The sequence below is a fragment of the Ahaetulla prasina genome, chromosome 1, assembly GCF_028640845.1.
Source record: "Ahaetulla prasina isolate Xishuangbanna chromosome 1, ASM2864084v1, whole genome shotgun sequence".
NCBI classification, from domain to species: domain Eukaryota; kingdom Metazoa; phylum Chordata; class Lepidosauria; order Squamata; family Colubridae; genus Ahaetulla; species Ahaetulla prasina.
Window position 1 is genome coordinate 72,489,215 of NC_080539.1, and position 24,973 is coordinate 72,514,187.

The 24,973-nt window shown below is 39.3% G+C and overlaps 1 protein-coding gene across 3 annotated transcripts in view; it reads right to left on the minus strand.

The window, feature by feature from the left end:
- TMEM63B (transmembrane protein 63B) overlaps positions 1–24,973 on the minus strand; it is an 88,079-nt gene that overhangs the window by 24,039 nt on the left and 39,067 nt on the right. For 2 of the 3 annotated variants that reach the window (XM_058190947.1, XM_058190858.1), the window contains exons 2-6: positions 16,488–16,689; positions 14,250–14,329; positions 11,862–11,900; positions 4,697–4,787; positions 1,808–1,845 (exon numbers count right to left, since the gene is read on the minus strand). In XM_058190947.1, coding sequence (XP_058046930.1) covers positions 1,808–1,845; positions 4,697–4,787; positions 11,862–11,900; positions 14,250–14,329; positions 16,488–16,667 — 428 coding nt within the window. In that variant the 5' untranslated portion in view covers positions 16,668–16,689. The remainder of the gene's footprint in view (positions 1–1,807; positions 1,846–4,696; positions 4,788–11,861; positions 11,901–14,249; positions 14,330–16,487; positions 16,690–24,973) is intronic. The other variant, XM_058191027.1, reaches the window with a different exon arrangement.

Below are 24,973 nucleotides of genomic sequence, written 5' to 3' on the forward strand. Positions count from 1 at the left end.
AGCAGGAAACTTTTCAGACAAATGTTTGTTCAACCTCTTCTTAAAGACTTCCAGTGTTGGAGCACCCACAACTTCTAGAGGGGTACATCATTCTACTGAACAATTGTTTTGTCAGGAAATTTATCCTTAGTTCTAGGTTTCTTCTCTCCTTGGTTAGTTTCCATCCATTGCTTCTTGTCCTGCTTTCAGGTGCTCTGGAGAATAAGTTAACCTCCTCTTCTTTCTGACAGCCCCTCAAATAGTGGAACATTGCTATCACATCTCCTCTAGTTCTTCTTTTCACTAGACTAGACAAACCCAATTCCTGCAACTGTTCTTTGTATGTTTTATCCTCCAGTCCCCTAATCATCTTTCTTGTAATGGATTATATAGAAGAGTTAAAATCAAGAATTATGTAGCTGGAGCTGGAATTAAGGTATCCATGCATCATTCCTATTTCTCAGAACTGCAAGCTAATTGCTTTAAGTTAATTAAAAGATGACATGCTTGGAGGAATTCTTATTTTCACTATTATATCACACAAATTTCAGAGCCCTGAAATTTCAAACTGGTTCTAGAACTCTCAAATGAAAACCAAAGAACCCTTCCATAGAGGACCCAAAGGTGCTTTTTCAAGAAGCAACTGGACTTTCTTCTTTTTCTTTGAAGATGTTTCGCTTCTCATCCAAGAAGCTTCTTCAACTCTGACTCGATGGTGGGGAATGGAAGGATTTATATACCTTGCAGACAGCTGGTCATTATATTCCTTGACCAGCTGTCTGCAAGGAATATAAATCCTTCCCCACTATCCAGTCAGAGCTGAAGAAGCTTCTTGGATGAGAAGTGAAACGTCTTCTAAGAAAAACAAGGAAATCCAATTGCCTCTTGAAAAAGCACCTTTGGGACAACCATGACCTGGATGACTAAGAATCTCCATAGAATTCAATAGAGGAGAAATTGACTAATTGGCTTCTGTTACTTTCTATATATTAAAAGGCGATATAAGCCCACTCACTTTGTTCTTTTAAAAAGAAACAACACATTACCAGACATCCCTGAGGTACTGAATCTGAAATGCTCTTGACTGCAAAATAACTTCGAAGAAATGTGTTTAGTTTCTGAACATAAGATCTTTGTTAAGGCAATATTATTGTATAGGTAGTCCTCGAGTAATGACAGTAATGGAGCCTGACCATTATAGTTGCAAGTTGTTAGGGTCATTAAGGAAGATACCCACGTGGATGCCTTGCTTAATGACTCCTTTCCCTGCTCTTCCCGATGTGGTCCTTAAATGATTGCAGGCCATTAAGTGAAGCACAGAGTGCTTTAGCTGTTGAGGATGCTGGTGCGTGGGTGGCTCAGGCTGTAAGACAGCCTGTTATTAAACACAGCTGCTTGCAATTACTGCAGGCTCGAGTCCCACCAGGCCCAAGGTTGACTCAGCCTTCCATCCTTTATAAGGTAGGTAAAATGAGGACCCAGATTGTTGGGGGGGCAATAAGTTGACTTTGTATATAAATATACAAATAGGATGAGACTATTGCCTTACACAATGTAAGCCACCCTGAGTCTTCGGAGAAGGGCGGGATATAAATGTAAATAATAACAATAAAAAAAATCCACCTGCCCTGGACTTACCAAGATCTTCCCCAACCCGAAGCATCCCATGATCCATTTCCCATTTATTTAAATAATAAATAAACAAATATGTGTAAGGCTACATTTTCTACCATAGACATAAAAATTGTAAGAGCAATAGCAATTAATATTGGTGGCATTTATTCACTAGAATGGAGCAACATCTGCATGGAAAATGGGATAAACTTACTTTATCCTGAAGATTGCGGTCAACCAGGAGCAAAAACCCTAAGGAGAGGCAAAACAAGGCCATATTATTCAGAGTTCTTTTTTCTTACTTTCAGAACATCTGCTAGCATATACTAGTCAATTATAACAAACCAAAGTGCCCAGTTCTGATTCTACTAGCTTCTACCTACTCCCCCCACCAACTGAGAATGGGGGAGAGAAGATGGAATAATGGATTGGAAGTAGTGGTGGGATTCAGCCAGTTCGCACCACTTCGGGAGAACCGATTGTTAACTTTCTGAGCAGTTTGGCAAACTGGTTGTTGGAATAAATCATTAGGGCAGAGAACTGGTTGTTAAATTACTTGAATCCCACCACTGATTGGAAGAAACAGTTCTGGGACATACAGTGGAACACTACACCTGGAAAGAATAATCAGACAGCGATTAAAATAATTCTAAATTATAAAACAAGCTAGTTCTCACAATCCAAGATCCACTATTGTCATCACCCAAGATCTTGTAAAAAAAATCTCTTTATTGAACTTCTACATTTCAGGTTTAAACTCTACAAAAACAGATCAGCCTGCTTTCAACAAATTATCAGACAATGATAATGAATATTAAAACCAGGGGTGGGTTCTACTTACCTTTACTTCTGGTTCGCATCGTGCCCACGCGCACAGAGGACTTTTGATGACATTTGGGTCAGTGGGCAGAGCTTCCTGCCAGTTTTACTACCAGTTCTGTAGAACCGGTCCAAACCGGGGCAACCCACCACTGATTAAAACCCTTCCTAAACTCCAAACATATGCAAACTTTTGGCCCAAAAGTTTTGGCCCCAAATAATTTGGGGCTGAGAGCTAGTTTAGTGAAGTGGTTAAGGCACCAGGCTAGAAACCAGATGATGATAATTCTAGCCTGTCTTCAGCACAAAGCCAGCTAGGTGACCCTGGGCCAGTCACTCTCTCTCAGCCCTAAAAGAGGTGATGGCAAACCACCTCAGAAAAATCTTACCAAGAAAACCTGAGGGAAAATTGGACACCTTTGTACAGACAAAAAAAAAAGAAAAAAAAGGGGGGGGGTGTTGTTATTTGTCCAGATTTTGAAACAGAACTGCCTTAGATGGTTTCAGAAATCAGGTTAGTTTTGTCAAGAATAAATAACAGAAAGTTCTTACTGCATAGATGCACTTTTTTTGCTACTAATATTGAATGCCAGTGACTAGCATTGACACGATGAAAAATAAAACGGAGATGCTGGACGAAAAAAAAAGAGGGATTGCTTAATCAGCTCAACATTCACTTGAGGTTAGCTAAAATACAATTTCAAAAACAACTGAAAGAAACAACACTTCCTGTTCAATAGGGCAATGGGACATTTTCAACAAGCAAACCATTTCTATGAGCTAACAAGCAAGTCATCCACATTTGTCTCTTCTCTATCACCTCTCTTACCTCAATAGTGGTATCAGATAGTTGTAGAGTTTTATGGGCCTATGGGAGTCAACCTTTAGACCAGGGGTGTCAAAATCACAGCCCGCAGGCTGGATGCGTCACACGTAGGCGACACCCACCCCAGCTCCGTGAAGGGGAAAAATGTCGTGAAAAATCACATGATGGCAGCGTGACGCCACCAGTTTGACACCCATGCTTCAGATAGTAATGGGTTGGATCCAGATCTAGATGCAGTAATTACAACACTCTACTTTATCAACAATCAGTACTGGACTGAACTCAGTATGCAGGTAATATGTCTGTTCTGGTTGCATTGTGGCTCCCTTCTGCCTGTTCTGGGATGTGCAACCTTTGATGTCTCTCCTGAAGCCCTGCCCTGAAAGTATCACTGCGTTCAGCAAACAGGCTACCTTCGATCAGGAATGTCCTAGTTAAATTACTATGCCTGAAACCAGTGGTGAAATATAAAATTTGTTACTACTGATTCTGTGGGGGATGTAATGTGACTAGATAGGCGTGGTCAACTTTTTTTTTTAACTTTTAAAAGCATTTTTTCTACAACCTCTTCGGCCAAAGAAGGTGCTTTTAAAAGGCTCTGACGATCCCAGCTGAGGCGCGCAATCATCAGAGGCTTTTTTTTTACTTTTAAAAGCATTTTTTCGGCCGAAGAAAAATCATACGGCTCAGCTGGGCATGGGCGGGTAGGGGGGAGGAATTTTTGCTACCGGTTCGCCGAACCACACACCGCCATCACTACCGGATAGGGTGATCCGGTCCGAACCAGGAGCATTTCACCCCTGCCTGAAACTAGAGGTGGAACAAGTAGAATGAAAAAGTATTTTAGAGAAAGGAAGGTCCTGAGAGTGAAAGGGATACAAAGATTCTTGCATATTGGCGATCTTTGTAAATTTCTAATTATCCTCTGGTTTCTTATATGCTCTTTTCTGGTGGATGCGATTTGGTTTATACCAGTGGCATGCAAAATGTTCCCAAGTTCAAAACATTCCAAGCTCAACATGTTACATTTTAAGCTTGAAATAACTGTCCTGACCTCATCGGAAGTGCTCCTACAGTGTTTTAACTATTCTACAAGCATTTGAAGCTAAGAATGCTTCTAGCCTAATTAGAACAGTTCTGATTCGATTGGAACAACTCTATTTAAAGCTGAGGTGGATGTTGCATAGCCCTAGTTTATATGACCCCCTGCTATTACCTATGCTTTTCAAATTGTTTAGTTGGTTGTATTTTATTGATTTGTTACTTCCTTTAACACACGTTTGCATGGGGATGTGTATTCCTTGTAGTGAGATAGTAGGGATGGATGTAAAGATTTTCATTAAAAGGGTTGGATCCGTTTCCACTTTCTGAATCACAGCTGTTCCTTCTAAACCTGGGAAAGATGTTGCCTCAAGGTTCTAGTTGGAAGAACGAAACCTTTTATTTGCTTCCACTCACATTGTCTCTTTGGTCGAAATCCACTGAGCTGGAGACAGAAGTGAGGCGTTCATAGCGATCATGGCTATCAGAGTGCAGAGCAGACGCGACACTGAAACGATAACAGAAAAGCCTATTAAGTGAAGCTCACAGAAGCTTGAAAGAGGAGAATCCAAAGGTCAGGACAGTTAATGCAAAGCAGTTCGGCCCAGGCAAGATGAAGAGAAAACTTCCAGAGAAGGCAGAAAGCAAAAGAGAAAAGCCATTAGCAAAGATTGCCCTTTCTTTCCTTTCCCTCAGATCCAACACATACACATCAGTAGAGCTAACTCTACTAGGTAGGTATCAGTGGTGGAATTCAAATTTTTTTTACTACTGGTTCTGTGGGCGTGGCAGGGGAAAGATACTGCAAAATCTCCATTCCCACCCCATTCCAGGGGAAGGATACTGCAAAATCTCCATTCCCACCCCACTCCAGGGGAAGGATACTGCAAAATCTCCATTCCCACCCCACTCCAGGGGAAGGATACTGCAAAATCTCCATTCCCACCCCACTCTGGGGCCAGCCAGAGATGGTATTTTGCTGGTTTTCCAAACCAGTCAAAATTTCTGCTACTGGTTCTGCAGAACTTGTCAGAACCTGCTGAATTTCACTCCTGGTAGGTACAGTTGTGCTTCAAACATGGGTATTTCCAATTCCTGACTGAAGGTGCTTCATATACAACACTGGGCATGCTAAGAAGAGCACAATATACACCCTGACCAATCAATATTTGGTAAGAATGCTACAGCTATGGTAGAATCTCAAAATTTGCATAATTTATTCTGTTTCGACCTGTCATGGAGTGGGTCAAAGAGAAGTGCAGGCAATACATCCCCATTCTCAATGGCTGGAATTTCGTGAAGTCGTCCCCCCCCCCACTGAGATTCCAGCAGGCACGGCCCATTTTGTGGCTGAGCACATCTAAGCAGAGCAACATGTGTTCGCTGAAATGTCTTCTAGATGCTAAAGAGCTGTACCAAGCACCACATTTTACAGTCATTACTTTAGCACAATTGCAATGTACAAATGACCCTGTTCATGAGCTAACAAATCCCCACAGAAATTAATGGTGTGGCAGCTGTCCAATCTCCATGCTTGTAACAGAAACAATAAATAACAACTCATCAATTGCAGGATAATGGCTACTTTGCAGGGAAATGGCAGCTGATGAAGTAGCGCCCTGTGGCTTAATCATCTGCTTTACATTTTTGCTGTGAAAGTCAGGGGAAGTACAATTTATACGGCACTTTTATAGATTTAAAGAGGTAATTGCAATAAATAAGGATGAAACATTGGAAACGATCTTCCAGTGTGCAATCTATGAGAAAGAAAGGGACTTCCATTGTCCAATTTTTCTGTGCCACCACAGGTTTTGGTCAGTGATGCCCTAAGAATGCAAGTACCATCTACTGTATCTATCATGTGAATGGATAGAAGAGTTCCAGGTGTCCACCATCACTTCCACAGCTAAACTCATACATAGGAGCAATGAAATGCAGAAGAGGAGAGAGAAAAAGGTTACGCCTGCCTCAAAAGATGAATGAAGAAGAGCTAAGAGAGTTTGTGTACTCCTTCTTTTGAACCAGCAGCCACGAAGCTTCCTATGAAATTATTAGCAGACAATACAAATATAAACATAGGCACAGACATAGCTACCAAGAAATAAAGAAAACCCAAGTCCCGGAAATAAAAAAGACACATTTATTCTAAGGAATTTAATATAACAGGCTAGCAAAGAATGTCAAATTAATAATAAGAATTAAGAAAATGAAAGTGTTAGTGCAATGTGATGTGTAAGTGAACAAAAACTGGAATGGAACACTTTTTGGATCTGGTGAGCCTGAATATCACTGCCAATGACTTGTACAATTATGCAACCTATTGTATTAACTGCATACAATCAGAAAATTGGAACTGAAAATCTAGTCTGTGATACATCTTTGGGATGCTATACTAATAAAGTTTGTAATTAGTGTATTACATATACTAATTAAATTATATGTAATATTCACTATGTTAAAAGTGATTTCTACCATTTTACAAATTAATCAAACTGATTGGCCTCTTCTTCTATCTTCACTAAATAAACGTTATAAGAATCAAAAAGGATTTATTTCTGCTTTTTTTAAAAAAAGCTCATATTCACCAAGCCCCCAAATACATATTCAAATACACTTTGGTGCACCAAGTACCACATTTCTTATGAAGAAATTGGACAATTACAAACAGTAGACCTTGGACAATTGCAAACCGTTACTAATATTTGCTCTAGGCTGATTCAAACTGGAAAGCCAAATATTTAATTAAATATTGATCAGGATTAATATGACCCTATTTCCCGTATTCTTCTCTAACCAGAGACTGTTTGTTGGTACAATTTTGAATTGCCTGGTATGTTCATTTGCATAGTCATAAAATTTGATCTTGGTTGATCCTGAAAAAGCTAAGGTGGAGTAGGATATCTAATCTAATACTTGGTAACTGTCAACTGCAGGTTGAGAAGCTTTAAAAAAACCCTTAGAACAATGACAAATCATGTCGGTATTATTGTCTAGAACACAGCATGGACGTTGGAGTTGAGCTTGACTTGAAGAAGTAGCTCTTGTACTGCTGTGCATAAAAAAATGAAAATGGAAAGCACCTGGCCACAAGGGAGAGCCAGAGGATAGTATGCTACCTGGCAAATTTCAGTAGTGGTAAGAGATGGCAGTGGCTGATGTAACAAGAGGTAAGATAATTGTGGACCCCAGCAGATCTGTCAAACTCCTAAACCTCTCCAAGAATGAATGGGCCCTTTTGAGTATTCACCTTTCTCTCTCCTCATTGCTATTGAAGGCTAAGACAAAGCAACACTTGGCCCTAAACAAAAAACCTATACTAACAACGAAACAAAGGAAATTATTCAACTCCTTTATTAAGACTATTTATCTTAGTCTTAAGGTTCTATAATTCAGCATATTATAAACTGCTCAGAACTGCTTTCCATTTCAAGATTTTTCTACTTCCTTGGCTAGTTCTATCAGATTCACAGACAAAACTAAACAAACTGATGAATGCTTTTTTGTAACACATTTCCTGAAAGTCTCATCATGTAAGCAAGGTAAGCCGTACTCAAGAAACACAGTGTAGGGAAATTATTTTTCTTCTGATGGCCTTGGTGTCAAGGCCTTTAAATAAAGGCATCAGACCTTTATTTGGTTGAGTTATATGAGCAGATTCTATCTTTCCATTTCTGAAAAAAATGAAGTTATATTAAAGAAAATCTCTGCATGGTAGGCCTGGGGCAAAAGCCTCTTCCCCCCCAGTCCTCTTAAACTGCCTTACTTGCTCTTAATTCCACAAGACCTTGGGAGCAAAGGAACAGCAATGGAATCAGGGGCAGCTGCTTCCACTGAGTTGCCTTCTCTTTTCACATCAAGAGAGAAACTGGCAACCAGGGTAGTGAAAGAGATTCTCTAATAGATATAGAAATCAGCATGCAAAATTGTTTGAAGGAATTTGGGAATTCCACACCCCACCCTATTTCATCTAAGAGAATAATTTTGCTCATCATAGGTCTCCTCCTTCCCTCCCTCCCTTATAGTCTTCAACTTACAAGGACAGTTTTTTCCTGAATGCCATCACTCTGCTAAACAACTAATTCTCACCACACTGTCAAATTAACTACTACGACTGTAGTTCTTTTCATCCTTACTGGTACCACTTATGGTACCTTACTCTTCCCACTTATGGCTATATCTATGTTGCTTGTCTCTTTACAACTTATATTGTTTTTATTGTTTCCTAGTATGATTTGATTGCTTATTAGTATCCTATGACTATCACTAAAGTGTTTTACCTTATGATTCTTGATGAATATATTTTATTTTTTCTTTATGTACACTGAGAGCATATGCATCAAAGACAAATTCCTTGGACAAATTTCAATCACAATTGGCCAATAAAGAATTCTATTATTCTATTCTATTCTATTCTATTCTATTCTATTCTATTCTATTCTATTCTATTCTATTCTATTCTATTCTATTCTATTCTATTCTATTCTATTCTATTCAGAGGATAATTAGAACTGCAGAAAAAATAATTGCTACCAACTTGCCTTCCATTGAGGACCTGTATACTGCACGAATCAAGAAGAGGGCCGTGAAAATATTTGCAGATCCCTCGCATCCTGGACATAAACTGTTTCAACTCCTACCCTCAAAACGACGCTATAGAGCACTGCACACCAGAACAACTAGACACAAGAACAGTTTTTTCCCGAAGGCCATCACTCTGCTAAACAAATAATTCCTCAACACTGTCAGACTATTTACTGAATCTGCACTACTATTAATCGTTTCATAGTTCCCATCACCAATCTCTTTCCACTTATGACCGTATGACTCTAACTTGTTGCTGGCAATCCTTATGATTTATATTGATATATTGACCATCAATTGTGTTGTAAATGTTGTACCTCGATGAACGTATCTTTTCTTTTATGTACACTGAGAGCATATGCACCAAGACAAATTCCTTGTGTGTCCAATCACACTTGGCCAATAAAATTCTATTCTATTCTATTCTATTCTATTCTATTCTATTCTATTCTATTCTATTCTATTCTATTCTATTCTATTCTATTCTATTCTACAACCATTCATTTAGTGGCTGTCTGCAGTTACAACAGCACTGAAAAAAATGACTTATGCCCATTTTTCACATTTATGATTGCTGCAATATCCCTGTGGTCATGTGATCAAAATTCGGATGCTTGGCAACTGGCATGTATTTATGACAGTTGCAGTGTCCCGAGGTCATAATTTTGTGATCACCTTTTGCAACCTTCTGACAAGTAAAGTCAATGGGGAAGTCAAATGCACTTAAAAACCATGTTACTAACTTAGCAACTGTAGTGATTTGCTTGACAACTGCAGCAAAAAAGGTTGTAAAATGGGGCAAAACTCACTTAACTACTGTCTAGCTTAGCAGTAGAAATTTTGGGTTCAATTGTGGTCATTAAGTCGAGGGCTACTTGTACATACATACTATAGATCCATCTTCATACACAGATACATGATTCAGTGAGTGATTTTTCTGTGTGTGTGTTCCTTATCCCAATCGACAACTCTTGTTGTTCCTCATCCCAATTGACAACTCTGAATGCAGAGTTCAGTGTAATCTTAGCAAAACCAAAAGCAATACTACTAGGTAGTGCTTTTTAATATCGAGTTGTATTTAAAATGTATTGCAAAGACCCAAAGGAACAAATTTTAAAACACAATCAGAACTTTTTTTTCCCACCCCGGACCACCCCAATGAAGTTGTTGAAGTGCTGTCCCGGTGTTTAGAAGCCGTACGGGTCTGGATGGGGAGAAACAGGCTCAAGCTTAATCCCTCCAAGACGGAGTGGCTGTGGATGCCGGCACCCCGATTCAGTCAGCTGCAGCTGCGGCTGGCTGTTGGAGGCGAGTTATTGGCCCCAAAGGATAGGGTGCGCAACTTAGGTGTCCTCCTGGATGATCGGCTGTCATTTGAAGATCATTTGACGGCCGTCTCCAGGAGGGCCTTCCACCAGGTCCGTCTGGTCCGGCAGTTGCGCCCCTTCCTTGATCGGGATGCCTTATGCACGGTCACTCATGCGCTCGTTACCTCTCGCTTGGATTACTGTAATGCTCTCTACATGGGGCTCCCCCTGAAGTGCACTCAGAGGCTTCAGTTAGTCCAGAATGCAGCTGCGCGGGTGATAGAGGGAGCTACACGTAGCTCCCACGTAACACCGATCCTGCGCAGGCTGCACTGGCTGCCTGTGGCCTTCCGAGTGCACTTTAAGGTGTTGGTTATGACCTTTAAAGCGCTCGATGGCTTAGGACCTGGGTACTTACGGGACCGCCTTCTGCTACCACACGCCTCCCACTGACCCGTACGCTCCCATAGAGAGGGACTTCTCAGGGTGCCATCCGCCAAACAATGCCGGCTGGCGGCCCCCAGGGGAAGGGCCTTCTCTGTGGGGGCGCCCACACTCTGGAACGAGCTTCCCCCGGGTTTACGTCAAATACCTGACCTTCGGACATTCCGTCGCGAACTGAAGACACATCTCTTTATTCGCGCGGGGCTGGCTTGAATTAGATTTAATGTGAAATTTTATCAATTTTTTAAACGGGGTTTTTTAGTATGGAAATTCTTAATTTCAGGCTAATTTAAATAAGTTTTTTAAACGGTATTTTAATCTGTATATTGTATTGTTTTATCTTGCCTGTACACCGCCCTGAGTCCTTTGGGAGAAGGGTGGTATAAAAATCAAATAAATAAATAAATAAAATAAATAAAACTATACTGGATGAGATCAAAAACCCAGATAGTCCTATATTTTATTGTAACGGCCAAGCATAGCAAAATAATTCATGCTTTCCTCAAAGTCTTACTGGAGATACTATATAGTCATCATGGCACATAACCATTAATAGTTTTATCTTCTCTGAATTTATCTAATGCCCATTTAAAATAATCTAAGGTAGCTGCTGTCTCTGCTTCTTGCATAATTTAAGCACGTGTCCTATGAGAGACTATTTTCTTCTGAACTTATAAGTGATGCAAGGACAGAGAATGTTTACATAAATAATCCAGATAATCCATTAGCATTCTGTGAATTATTTTGACAACTAAATTTTGAAAAGACAATAAACAAGTAATAAGACCTTCTCCATCACAGTTTATCCTGCCAAGATTAACTAAAACGCTTCCTATATCTGTCTACTCTCTAAATTTCTAAATTAGTAACAATGTTTAACTTGTTTAAATTGTTACAGCGACAACATAGCTATCTGTGACAATCTTCTCGTTTACATCGTTAGCCTTTATACAGCGCACCTCAATCTGCTGCTTGCTGGATGTTGGGGACTACAACTCCCATCCTAATCCACAGTCAGCACAATGTATGATGTGTAACTTCTGGTGTGCACCAGGTCAGGAAAGGCTCATGAAATTCAAATGGCATGGCAGAGTTAAGTGTGCAGTGTTCAATGTGGACACCAAAATAAAAAAAAAATTAAAAAAATCAAGCCCTTGTTTCCAAAAAGATTAGTCCCAAAGCAAAAGGAGAAAATGGTAAAAGCAGTGGCAGAAAAGAGAATTAAACACGCTGAAAAACCCACAACGTACTATTCCCTCTCCTCTTGCTCCTGTTGCCAGCGTCGCTTCCTAAGAACAAAGAAAAATAATGAAAATTAAAAGAGAGAGAGAATGTGTGAGTTACCAAGAGGTTACCGTCTTAATAAGGAGTCAGGATTCTCCTCTCCTCTGGCTGACATGTCACAGTCCTAGGAAAGAAACATTTCACCAAATCTGATCAGGAAAAAAAGAGAGAAAGAAATAAACTTTGCTCATTCACTGTGCTACAAAGAGAGATGCTTCTGGACTGTCACTGACTTTCTGAACAGTTCTCTGCTTTTTCTGAGATCAGTTCTGTCCTTCCTATCAAATCTGACTTGCATTTGCTTCTCCAAATTTCAAATGTCAAATAAATGTGGTTGCACAAACGTATCAGGCCAGAGAAATAAGGAAAAAAAAAGTGCAGTAAGAAGAGTGCAAAATCTCAAAATGCATTTAAGAGATACAAATGAAAATTATAAAGGCAGAAATAGACTAGTTGATATTCCCGAGTTTCCCCTTCAGAAATACTATCATCCCAGGAGAAAATAAAGTTTATATACACATAACAGTATTTCTTCATTTTCATTAGCTGGGGTTGGAATTTTTTTGTTTTATGATGGAAGAGAGAATTTTAAAATTCTCTCTTCCATCATAACACCCTAAACTACATATACCTACATTGCGGATGCACATATATTTCACACTATTCCAGGGTAGAGATTGCAGGACAAAAGAGACAAACCAGCGGTTAACAAATACCAATGAATCAATGTGCGATCAGGTGAAACTGATTTCACTTAATTTAAAAGGATTTCAATACAATCATCTCAAATTAAACATGTTCATTTGTTTATTTATTTTTAATATCGTCTGTTCCAGATGCTATCACATCTGATCAGATGATTTGATTTCACTGAGTATCTCTGCTTCCCATGGCAGACTTGAATCAATATACATAAAGGTCAATGACACTAACAGGTATTTAACTCCTCTTCATTTCAGTGAAGTTATCATTCATTGTTTGATCCAAACCTTTGTGCTACTAGTTTCTGCCTCAAGATACCTTATGCTTTCAATCAGGCATTCTTTCCAGCTTTCATTTGGCAGATGTAATGTCTGTACCAATAAAGGCACCATATGTTGTCCTAGAATTTGCTGGAAAATAAATATCCATAAAAGCAAATGTCTGCCTTCTGCATCAAACTATTTTTCAGGCTAAGAATGATATTATCCTACCATTGCATAGTTGTTTACATTTCCCCTCCCCACAACTTCTCTCTCTCTGGAACTGTGAATAACAAGGACTCTGAATGACAAACCCCACTGACACTGAAGTTTCATTTAGTAGAAGAAGATATGGAGAAAGACTTTATCAGTAGTTAAACCCAAACATAATCCTGTTCCTGCTTTGTACTTTGATCATTGATCACTGTTTTGAGTTACTAAGTTTCTCTTGTTAAATTAGATTTAAGAACTGTTTTTAATAATATTTCCCCCACCCTATGATAATGATGAAGATGAAAAACATTCAGTACAGTATTTTTTTCCACCCTTAAATTTATTGGTGGAAAAACAGCATAAAGAGAATGCAATGAAATACGATGCAATGCAGTACAATCCAGAACAAAAAGGGGCCTGGGATAAATATGGCCGAACAGGGTGCTTTTCTTGCGAATCTGCCTTAAGAAGGCAAAATCAAGGACAGTAGGCCACAGTTCTTGGTAACAGAAATACAAAGGAAGATTGAGAAATTTAAAAAGAATCCTAGATTTACGACAATGGCAAAACACATCTGAACTGCTCCCAAGAACTCTAAGTGGTCATGTCCATGTAGTTGACAAGTTCAACTCAAAGAGGTCTTCATTTCTGACTAAAATTAAATACAGTGAATATCAGTCCCTTTATGTTTAACATTTCCCAGTTTCCCATTAAAAATTACAATCCACCAGTTTTTACTAGAAATGCCATTCAACACTTTGGAGAAAGGACAGACAGTGTCTCTTCAGTTTGGTCTTTATGAGGGCAGATCAGGCTGGACTTTCTAGTACACCATAGCCTTCTTTTTTTTTTTTACAACAACCATGGCTCAAGGTACCACCTGGGATCCAGAGAATTGAGCAGGGGTGTCTTAGGAGAAGCTGAAATCCAGGGCATGCTTCTTCTTTTTTCCCTTTTTAAACTGTTAAGCATTTTTCCAATATTGTAATTTAAAACAAAAGCATCAAGCCATTTGCATGTGCAAATACTTGGGGTATCGAAGATTTGAACAGCAAAGTCTTGAACTGCCAGTTAGCAAGAATATCTGTTTCAGAAATTCCTCCTAAATTCAGCCCTGCTGTTATTTGATCCAAGAAGATGTTCCTTCACTCCCTAATTTTTTTAAAAAGTTATACTTGCCTGTCAGCATCAGTTACCAATGCAAGACGTCCATAATCCCAGGCCACTTTGCGCAAAATGGAAAAAACAAACAGCAGTGCCTGTAGAAAGGCAAATAAAGAAATATAAGGCAAAAATGTGATTGTTTGGCAGTGTTTGCTGCTCAGCCTCTAACACTATCCCAATTTTGAATCCAAAAATACTGCTCCATATCCAAACATTTATTTATTTTTATTTATTTATTTTATTTATTTGATTTTTATACCGCCCTTCTCCCGAAGGACTCAGGGCGGTGTACAGGCAAAATAAAACCAACAATACAATATACAGTTTAAAATGCAATTAAAAAACTTATTTAAATTAGCCTGAAAATTAAAATTTGCCATAAACTAAAAACCCCATTTAAAATTAATAAAATTTAACATTAAAATTCAATTTAAGCCAGCCCCGCGTGGATAAAGAGGTGTGTCTTCAGTTCGCGACAGAATGTCCGAAGGTCAGGTATTTGGCGTAAACCCGGGGGAAGCTCGTTCCAGAGTGTGGGAGCCCCCACAGAGAAGGCCCTTCCCCTTCATTGGAATACCCAAATTTGCCAGCCAAAAGAGTCTTACGCAGATTGCATAAAAGACAACATGTACGTAAATCTGATCTGCCAACTACAGACTCTAATAAAAGGATACAGACCAATTTTCTGCCAGCGCTTTGATTCTATTGGGTGGGTAGTGCTTCAACCACTGGCAGCAAGGAAAAGATCTTTCAGGTAACTTCAAGGATTTCAGACCTTCTGTTTGCAGAATAAGATTTATAAAAGTCCCACATCTGCAACTATTTCTGGAAAGCAGAGTTATGAGGCCTGATGTGGCATCATATTCCCCTCTACAGTTTTCAATAATGGAACCTTCTCCCACAGATGTAGGATAGGACTGGACTTTACCAGATTTGGCTGAAGTACAATTCTGATCAGCTTTAACCAGCATGAGTAATAATGTGGGCAGCTGGAGATTATGGTTCAGCCACATCTGAACGACCATAGGTTCCCTATTTCTATGGCAGTGCATAGAAATTTAGATTTAACCTGCTTTCAGTGTATATGAGGCAGTCCAGGTTCTTTTTTAAAACCATTTTTCAGAGTGCTTTAGAACAAAGTAAGATCTGAAGAGGTAGGCACAAAGGATTGCGTACATCTTACTTGGAGCTTCTCCCAAATTCACCCTGTTCCTCCAGCTACCTGGGGCTTCAGATCAGTTACTCCTGCTGCCACCAATGAATTTCAGGTGGCAGAGTTGGAAGGAGCCTTAACTAGATACTTTCTGAAAGATGGACCACTGCCAGTTAGGATTGTCTAGGCTGGCAAAATCAGGGGAATCAATCATAACTGGAAGCCTTTATCAGAATGTAGCAGCATGGGTGCTGGATGGCACATTCTAGGGGTACCACTGAGCATCCATGCTGCTGCATTCTGATAAAGATTTCTACTTCAGTCATCATTCCCGTCACTGGTTTTGAAATACCTACAAAGTTTGCCAATTCAAGGGACTGAGCTGAGTATAAAGCCTTACATCAGGGGTCCCCAAACCCCGATCTTGGACCAGCATCAGTCCACAGCATGCCAGAAACCAGTCTGCGCAAACAAGCAAAGCCTCATCCATGGGATGCAGGCAGCACAGGAAACCACTCCCCCTCCGGTTCACGGAAAAACATCTCTCATGGAACCAGTCCCTGGTGCCCAAGAGGTTGGGTGCCTCTGCCTTACATGACTTAGGCCCAAATTACCCGCAGGTTCCCACCTGTTGCATAGCCAATTCCACATTCTTAGATCCTTCTGCAGGTCCCACTACAAATACATTTAACATCAACAAAATTTTCTTTTTTCCGTGATGGATCCTAAACGATGGAATAAATTGCTATTGGGTATGAGGCAGAATTATTTATGTCGATAAATTACTTGCATTGGTATCTTAGATCCCTGAGAGCTTCTAGCAATCCTGACAATGAGCTCTCATATCCCACATGAGTTGCTTTGCCACTTTTGTCCCACAAAAGACCTTTGTCTGCTTACCCAGGCAAAGCAACCTTGCACCATGGGTGCCAAACTGCAGTTGAGTAACGAAATGAGCATGCAAAAGATCCTAGATAAAAAAAGCTTTTGTTAAACCCATATGCTGCTTATGTGTGAGGTCTCGCAGAGATTGTGTGCTTTGAACTACCCCTGCATGGGATGAGCATCTCTGCACCAAGCTAGAGGACAACACCACTTACAAGAAAGCACATGAAATCGAGGGCGAGGACAGTGGGCACCCCTCCGAAGGGCAATCCCTGCAGCACCGTACTGCGGATGCGCGCGCTGTAGCAGTAATCCTTGGTGCTGCTGTTGTTGCAGCTGGAAGACCTGCAGGTGGTCCCTGCAGAGCCCAGGGTGACGATCATAAAGGGAAGCATCTCTATTGCTTCATTGTTCTACCTGCGGAAGAAGGAAAAGAACTTGGTTAGAAGCAAATGGGAAAAATGCCCAATTTAACTGACAGATTATTTGGACTAGAAAACCACCAAGCAGGATATGGAATGACTAGTTTCCTTTTGACAACTACCCTACAGGAATCATTGCCTGACTTTGCTTGACTGCCCAAGACTGAAAACAAGATGGCAGGATAATCTTTTGGATAAGATACCCTGCAGATATAACCCTACACAATTTTAATATGTTTAGAAACTTCTGAGACCATTTAAAAATCTGCCTATGTACTATTTTTTGATAACAAAAATAAGAATAATAAGAACCGATACAAAGTAAAATAAAAGAGAGAAAAAGAAAGAACCGAAAAAGCTAAAAATGTCATAAGAAAAAGGAAAATAAAAAATAAAGATAGAAAGAAAAGTAGAAAGTAGGTTCTGATATCTTTTACAGAAGTTGATACTTCTCTAAAGTTACATCATGATTGTCTTCTTTCTATACTCTATACCAGTGATGGCTAACCTTTTTGTCGTCGCGTGCCAAAAGTGGGGGGAGCATGTAGGGGGTCAGGTGCCCGTGTGCCCACACCCATAATTCAATGCCCCTCTGTGCCCCAGCACCCCGGCGCGATCCTCTTGCGCTCCCCCCCGCTGTTGGCATGCAACAACAAAAAGGTTACCGGTGGGCTCGGTAGGCTCATTTTTCGTCCTCCCCAGGCTCCAGAGCCTTTCTTGAGGCCTGGGGAGGGTGAAAACAGCCTTCCCCATCCCCCTGAGGCCCTCTGGAGACTGGAAACGGCCGGTTTCCCAACTTCCGGTGGGCCCCGGAAGGTCCGAAAATCAGCTGGGCAGCGTGTGCCTGCATGCTGGAATTGAGCTAGGGCAACGCTCGCATGCCGAGAGATATGGCTCTGCGTGCCGCACGTGTGCCATAGGTTCGCCATCATGGATGTATACTCTTGAATCATCAAAACATGTTAATTTTTTTTTCATTTTTATGCAAAAGGTTCATAAGAGGTTTCTGGTCACCACTTTAGATATTGTCTTTTTTCTAATCAAAGAAGTTAGTTTGTTCATCTCAACAAATTGTCAATTTCACCAGCCATTCTTCCATGGTGGGCAATGCTGAATCTTTCCATCTTTGTGCGTCTTGAAGCAGTAATCATATACTGAAATAATCTTCCATGCCTTTTTTTCTGTTTGTCCTTCAATTTTAAAAGAAACAAGTTCTTCTTTCATATCTTTTTTTTTTTATTCCTGCACACACCCTTCTTCCATTTTCTTTTTAAAAGCATTCAAACTATTGGTAACCGTTGTAGTCACCTTTTTATCATTTCCTCAAACAATTTCTGCAATAAATATAGTGAAATGCCTTTATCTGTATTTTTTTCTTTCCTTCTTTTTCCCAATTTTTCTGCTTTTCTTGTTGCCATTATGATAAAGTGAACATACTGTATATGAAGTATTAGGGAGAAAGTAAAAAAATGGCTTCTCCTTTTTTTTTGTTCTGCTTTCCTCTGTCTTTAATATTTAATTCCAATTAGTTCTCTGAAGTTAAAGTCACACAGTCTGGCTCAAATTACCCGTATCTTCTTATTTTGTACCTATTATCTACTTTGTTTAATAGTAAACAATCAGCATTCCCAGGAAGGTCCAGTCTGTCTAATTAAATTTAATGTTTTCAAAGGTACTTTTGTCAGAAAATGTTATTCTTTTGTTTTCTAAAATTACTATTCCCTTTATCCATTTAAAACTTGCTCGAATCCCAATCCTGTTCAGCTTTTTCCTTTTAAATTAAACTCTTTTAAGACAGTGGGGTGGGTTTTTTTAGTCTAGCAAGGCTAGCTAAGACCCCCACCCCCTAGGAGTCTGACAACCAATCAGGATACTCTTCCTGTGCCTTTGAAGAAGTTCAAAGCTTAGAGAAAACATAAAGCCAGGGCGCGCTCAGCAACTCGCCCTTCTCTGTTCAGGAACTCAAGCCATGTGAACCTGACCATCATTAAACCATCTTTCTAAGCAGTCTCCCTGTTTCCAGTGTCTTTATCCCCATTTGGAACAGAACCCAGATGGACAATTCTTCCAACAATTGGACACTCTGATCTAAAGACTACTGTTGAGGTGCTTTCCTTTGGGTTGGAGTTAATTTTTTCCATATGTCTTCTGTCTTCTTGGCTTGATGCTTTTTCTGGACACACCCATGCAGTTGCTTGTTTTCAGTTTGTTTAAAAAAATAAATCAATAAAATAAAGTTGCCAATTAAGGGGAAGGTGGGGCTGCTTTAACCCTCCTTCCCAGGTAGCACCCAAACTCCGAATCCCAGGAAGAAAACTGTTCACTCGAAATGGTGAGTTGGCTCTTCCACAGTCAATGTTGCCGATCCTGATCTAGATTAAATCTGTAAAACCCATTTCTTCAAGCCCAGGGCTGACTTGGCATAACGAATGGAATCTAATGCTAAAAGCTGAAGTCTGATTCTTTTAGGTTGCTTTATAACTCGAAAAACACAAACCACTACCCCAGCAGTGAACATTGTCAACTGAATATGCTTCATTATAAAACCTGCAGTGTCACATCACTGGAGTCCCCCCACCCCGTTTTCTCTAATTAATTGCTACTGGCTTGAATGAGGCTGGCTCACATGGATGGAGGCTGGCAGAAGAATGGTAAACAAAGGGCCATGCAGGATATTGATTGACAGGCAGTGCACATAGAGGGAATCACCATCTGGCTGGGACTCAGCTTACTTAATAAGAGGCACAAAAGATCTGGGAAGAGAGCCACGTTATGCATTAAATTCAAAGATGAGATGCAGAGATAGAGAGAGGGGGCTCTGCTACAGCTCTAGATGGAGAAAAAGACAACAAATCAAAACAACAAGGCTGAGATCTGACAATGCAAGCAGGAATCAGCACTGGGAAGATCCTTTGGGAAAAAACAGTAAGACAAAAAAGCCTGCAGAAACTGATAACCCTGAATAAACTATGAATAACATTTAAAATAAAAAGAGTTATTCCCTTTTACTACAGAAGGGATTGATAGTGAAAAGACAGAGGGTTTATTTTCCGGATGGGTCTTATTTTTGGGGAAACAGGGTATGTATGTATTAGGTGTGTTTACTGCCTTGAGTTATTTATAAAAATAACAAAGGTGAGATAAAAACAGATAAGTAATAATATAGTTTTTATAAGTCCCATAAAATATAGCTCATAGAGCCAGTTTGATGTAGTAGTTAAGGCATCAAGCAAGAAGCTGATAGACCATGAATTCTAGTGTCACCTAAGGCATAAAGCCATCTGGGTGACCATGAGCCAGGTGTACCATTTGCCTATAATTAAATGGCCCTAAATTGGGAAAGGTGTGACCAAGGTTGTTGATGTCATCTTATTTAATTAATTTATATACAGAATATGTAATGAAAAATGCTAAATTGGAAATGGAAAAAAATCAATAACAAATATCATACGCTAATGACACCATTTTGATGGCTGGAAACAAGGAACACCTACATAATTATTGAACCCAAAACCTGATCTCTTCTCAGTATTAAAGAAAATTAAGATTACATTGATAGGCCATACCAATCCAGAGATCATCGGTGGAGATGAAGTTGAAGTAGTTACAAACTGCATATTCCTAGGTTCAACAATTCATGGACAGTGATTCCTAGTTAAAAGATATGGCTGTGAAAGGTAGCCCATGAGAAAGGATGAAGAAATTAAAAATAGACACATTTGAATTGTGCTTGATAATGCTATTGACATTACCTTGGACCACCAGAAGAACAATAAACTGAATTCTGGATGAAATAAAATTAGATTCCTTATTAGAACCACTAATTATGAAGTTTAAGATATTTTGGAACCTAATGCAAAGGAAGAAGTCACTGGAGAAGTCCTTGATGTTGGGAAAATTTGAAGGCAATCAAAAGAGGCTAATGGAGGACAAGGTAGCTAGATACTATCACTAATAATGCAAGCATAAGTTTACAAGAACTCAAAGCAATTAATGACAGAAATTCTGGCAAACTGATATCTGCTGGATCATGAAGACTGGTAGCTATTGAACAACAATACTAACTATGAATGCAGTGCTTTTTAATGAATTTAATAATAAATAAATAAAATAATTGTTATATAATGTGTAACAATATAATCAATAGAGTTATATGAATGGTACTGCTACAGCATGCAAAGAAACACATTAATATGGAGTGATAAAAACTAGCCACTATTCTTATTTGCACTAGCTTATAAATTGAACAATTTGAATATTTTCTTTATTTGTCAATTTTGTATATGCTATCTATACAAGTATTGACATATATGAAAAAAATCAAAGCATCTTAATATATCCTCTAATGATTCTGAACTTAAAAATCAGACAATTTAGCAAAGCATATCCTGGGCTTTGCTTAGCCAGTTTTGAATAGAGATCTCTTTTCCAGTGAAATATTACTCCTGCCATAGCAACCAAAGTCAACATTTGCGTCACAAATGACTCTGCAATTATTTAACACCGTCTACTCATTCCAATCAGTATCGGCTGTGCTATAACTTTAGTAATCTCAGGAAATATTGAGATAAAAAAATGTGTTCCACAGTGCAAGATAATCAGCTACCCAAATTTTGCAACTAGCAAAGTCCCTGTACATGGGAAGAGCTGTGTAGCAAAGGCATTCACACGGAAGGGATCTGTTTTTGCTACTCTTTAGCCCCTCCCTGGGACAGTCCAAAAGCCATAGCATCAACAAGGTCTCATTTAGTCCTCATTTGACCCTCTCAATCAAGGCACAACAAACAGGCTGACTCACCCCCAAGGACAAGTATTCACATATACATTACTTCTGACATTAGAGAGTAACCAACTATCTTTATCCTCTTCCACTGCAAGACCACAAAGTGGTTTCTGTGTTTTTATTATAATTATTTTAACCAAATAACCTCCATGTGAGGGGTGATTAGGCTCAAAAAGAAACCCAGTGAGCTTCAAAGGCTCTTTGGGTTGGACTCTTCCCGAAGGAGCATCAGCCAATCCATCAAGTACAAAACCTCCACACCTTTTAAATATCTCCTATCATTCGTATGGCATTTTCACCCTCTTTCCAATTTTACTAGCAAACAACTTGTTGGTCTGATTGTTGAGCCAAGACAGAGGGAAAAGGTGCTGTGACTTCAGACCTTGCTCAGGTCCTTCCTATGTTTTGCAACTCTCTTTTTAAACAATTTAGCATCCCTGCCTTCCCCTGTAAAACAGCAGAAGTGCCACTAGGAGAGAAGTGGGGTGGGGAGAAACAAAGAGTCACCATCTCTTCAACTTTTGGGTCATTACAGGTCTATAGTTGTTGACTTACAACTATTTGTTTTTGATTTGCTGAGCAGAAGATGGCTCTCTTTCCTCAAAGTTGTCCTTTAGGTGCGTTTAAAAGACATTTTCTTTTCAGTGCAAAGTTTTTAATACTGGGAAAGAGCTTTTTCCTAATCCTTCAATCAGGTGGCCATATCCTTCCATGACAGTGAGATGGGTGGCATATAAATTTAATAAATTTAATAAACAAATAAAAAAATTAAATCCTCTTCTGTGGAATGTGGTTGTGTGAGCATTACTACGGTACTGAGACTCTCCTATGATTTGTCAAGGTTTTAGTAGCTTTGAACAGTAGAGCTCTGCTCTCCCCCTAAATCTTTTATCTCCTTCCCTCAAATTTCCTGGAACCTACACAGGTCCTCAATATAAAATTCCATGAGCAATATCATTTTATCAAACTGGCGAAAAGCAACCAAATGACTTTTTACATGATTCCCCTTCCCTTTTTAAAATAGTTATCTGTGCTCACCAGCAAGAGGGCACCAGCTTTGCAACAATAAAGAACAGCAAAACTATTTCTCCATTTTGCAGATGCTAATTAGACACTTCATGAATTTAACTGAAGGGGATGAGCTAGACAGATGAACTAGACAGTTGGAAGCATTGCACAAAAACTTAGAAATGTGGTTTTGCAGAACTGACAACTTAATATGGGAAAATGTAGTCTACACAACAGAGAGTGAGACCAGAGAAGACTGAGGAGGAAAAGGGGGAGAATGTATGTTAGCAACAGAACATTTTTTCACTGGGAGAGATCAGGCCTGTGATAATGATAGTCAGTGTGAAAAGAATGTGTTTTCCCCTGTGTTCTCTCAGAAATTTGATTCTTCAAAAAAAAAGTTTTTCTAATACAGTATTGTAGGAATTTAGCATCAACCCCTCTCCTAGAAGAATGACATATTCTAGGAAATATTAAAAAGGCAGAATATTATACCTCCCTGGATAAGAAAAGGAGAAACATGCTCTTGGAAAGCAGCCCCCACCTTTGCTAATAGCCCCAGAAAGTCTGGGCCATCCTATCTACAAGACAAAAGGCTGGGCCAGCTTATCTACACACAAAAGATCTTCACCCTCAGGACATAATAGGATTAGTCCTTTATCCATCTCACCACATGGCACCTGGGAAGATTACATCACCCAGAAAGATTCAACCAAGCCTGGGACTCAAGACAACCTACAAAATTACCCCTGCATGGCCTCAGTCTGAAAACCAATCAGAATACATTACTTTCACAGGAACAGGAAGCAAGTCAAAGCCTGAGAGAATATAAATCCCCCCCCTCTCTCTCCACTTCATGTGGTCAGCTACCCAGGACTTCAAACCATGTGATCCTGTCCACCATTAAACCATCTTTCCAAGCAGTCTCCATGTTTCCAGTGTCTTTCTCCCCACTTGGAACTGAACCCAGATGGACATTTCCTCCAACAGTATCATTGAGTTCTTTACAAGATTGTTCCCCAAGCTGTTATTCTTACTTAATTCCTTTTTTAAATTTTTGTCCCTCTTTATTTTGCCCATCAATTCTTTTATAGTCAGAAAAAGGATATAAGATTTTTTCACAACAGCAGTGTATCTTTCTTATTCAGGAATGATAACCTCCTTTTTCTGTCAAAACTTCCCTTGCTTTCATTTGTTTTCAGATACTTAAAATAGGCTCTCAAAAAGAAAAGTAATTGTTTGTTGTATACATTACAGGAGCAAGGTAGGAGAATTTTAGGATAAAGTTTAGGACAAAGTACCATTACAGACGGATTTTTAGGCCAATGAGTCCTTGATCAGCATAGATTATGTTCTATTTGAATATATTCAGTGATGGGAGTCCTCCACAATTTGAGATAACTGATTCCATGAAGGATTTACACACACACACACACACGTATGTATATACACATATACACGTGTGTGTGTGTGTGTGTGTAACTACATAGCAATTTCTAATATTTAAAGTATGTAGCAGAACATGATAAAATTGAGATAAAAAGGCTTCAATTTCTTAACTATATAACATATTGTATATAGTCCTTTTCCCTAGGGAAAAGAGATCTCAAATCTGAGTTGGTAGTTTTGTGAGATACCCCAATACTGTACCATTTAGTAACAGGACTAATTTTCTTTCCAGTTTTCAGCAAGAAAACATGTTATATTTTCAGTATGTATCAGCCACAAAAGGAGAAAAAATAGGCTGAAAATGCCAAAGTTATCCCAACAGAACTCTAAAAGTTTTCTACTTTATCTCTGAAAAGCCAAGCTGGCGTGGATATACAGTCTGCCTTTCCAGAAAATCAATAAAAAGTAATCTGGCATTGTTTTATATTGAGATCGATTGGTGGTTATCTGCATTTTAAATAGATATGTGAGGAGGAGGAGGAAAAGGAGAAAGTGGTGTTTTGGGATTTAATCTCTTCCTCTCCATTCATGGAAACAGGTGTATCCTATTTTACAGCACCCACTCTGGCTTCTGAATTTGTTTGTTTGTAAAATTTATTAGCCACCCATTTTACCACAAGGCAATTCTGAGCAGCTTACATTATTAAAAAATAAAATTGTACAAAGCCTATTGATATAAATACAATACAATACTATAAAAATTCAGATAATCAGCCTGGATTCAGAGGATGGCTCATCTAAAGCTCTAAATAGCTTGTGCCCAGAGTACCTGAAGGACTTATCTTTTCCCATATGTCTGTAGAAATCCTTTACAATCTGCTAAAGAAGCTTTCCTTGGCATCTTGGCAACGTCCAAAGCCTTACTTGCTGGATTTAGATAAACACCTCACTGCATCTCGACTGTAGTATGGAACACTTATTTTGGAAGATCATTTGGTTCAAAGGCCACTTGTCCTGTCAGATACCTGACCTAGCAGTAAGATGGAACACCCATATATTCAACCTTGTTAAATTACTTATTATCCTGCTGACTCTTTTA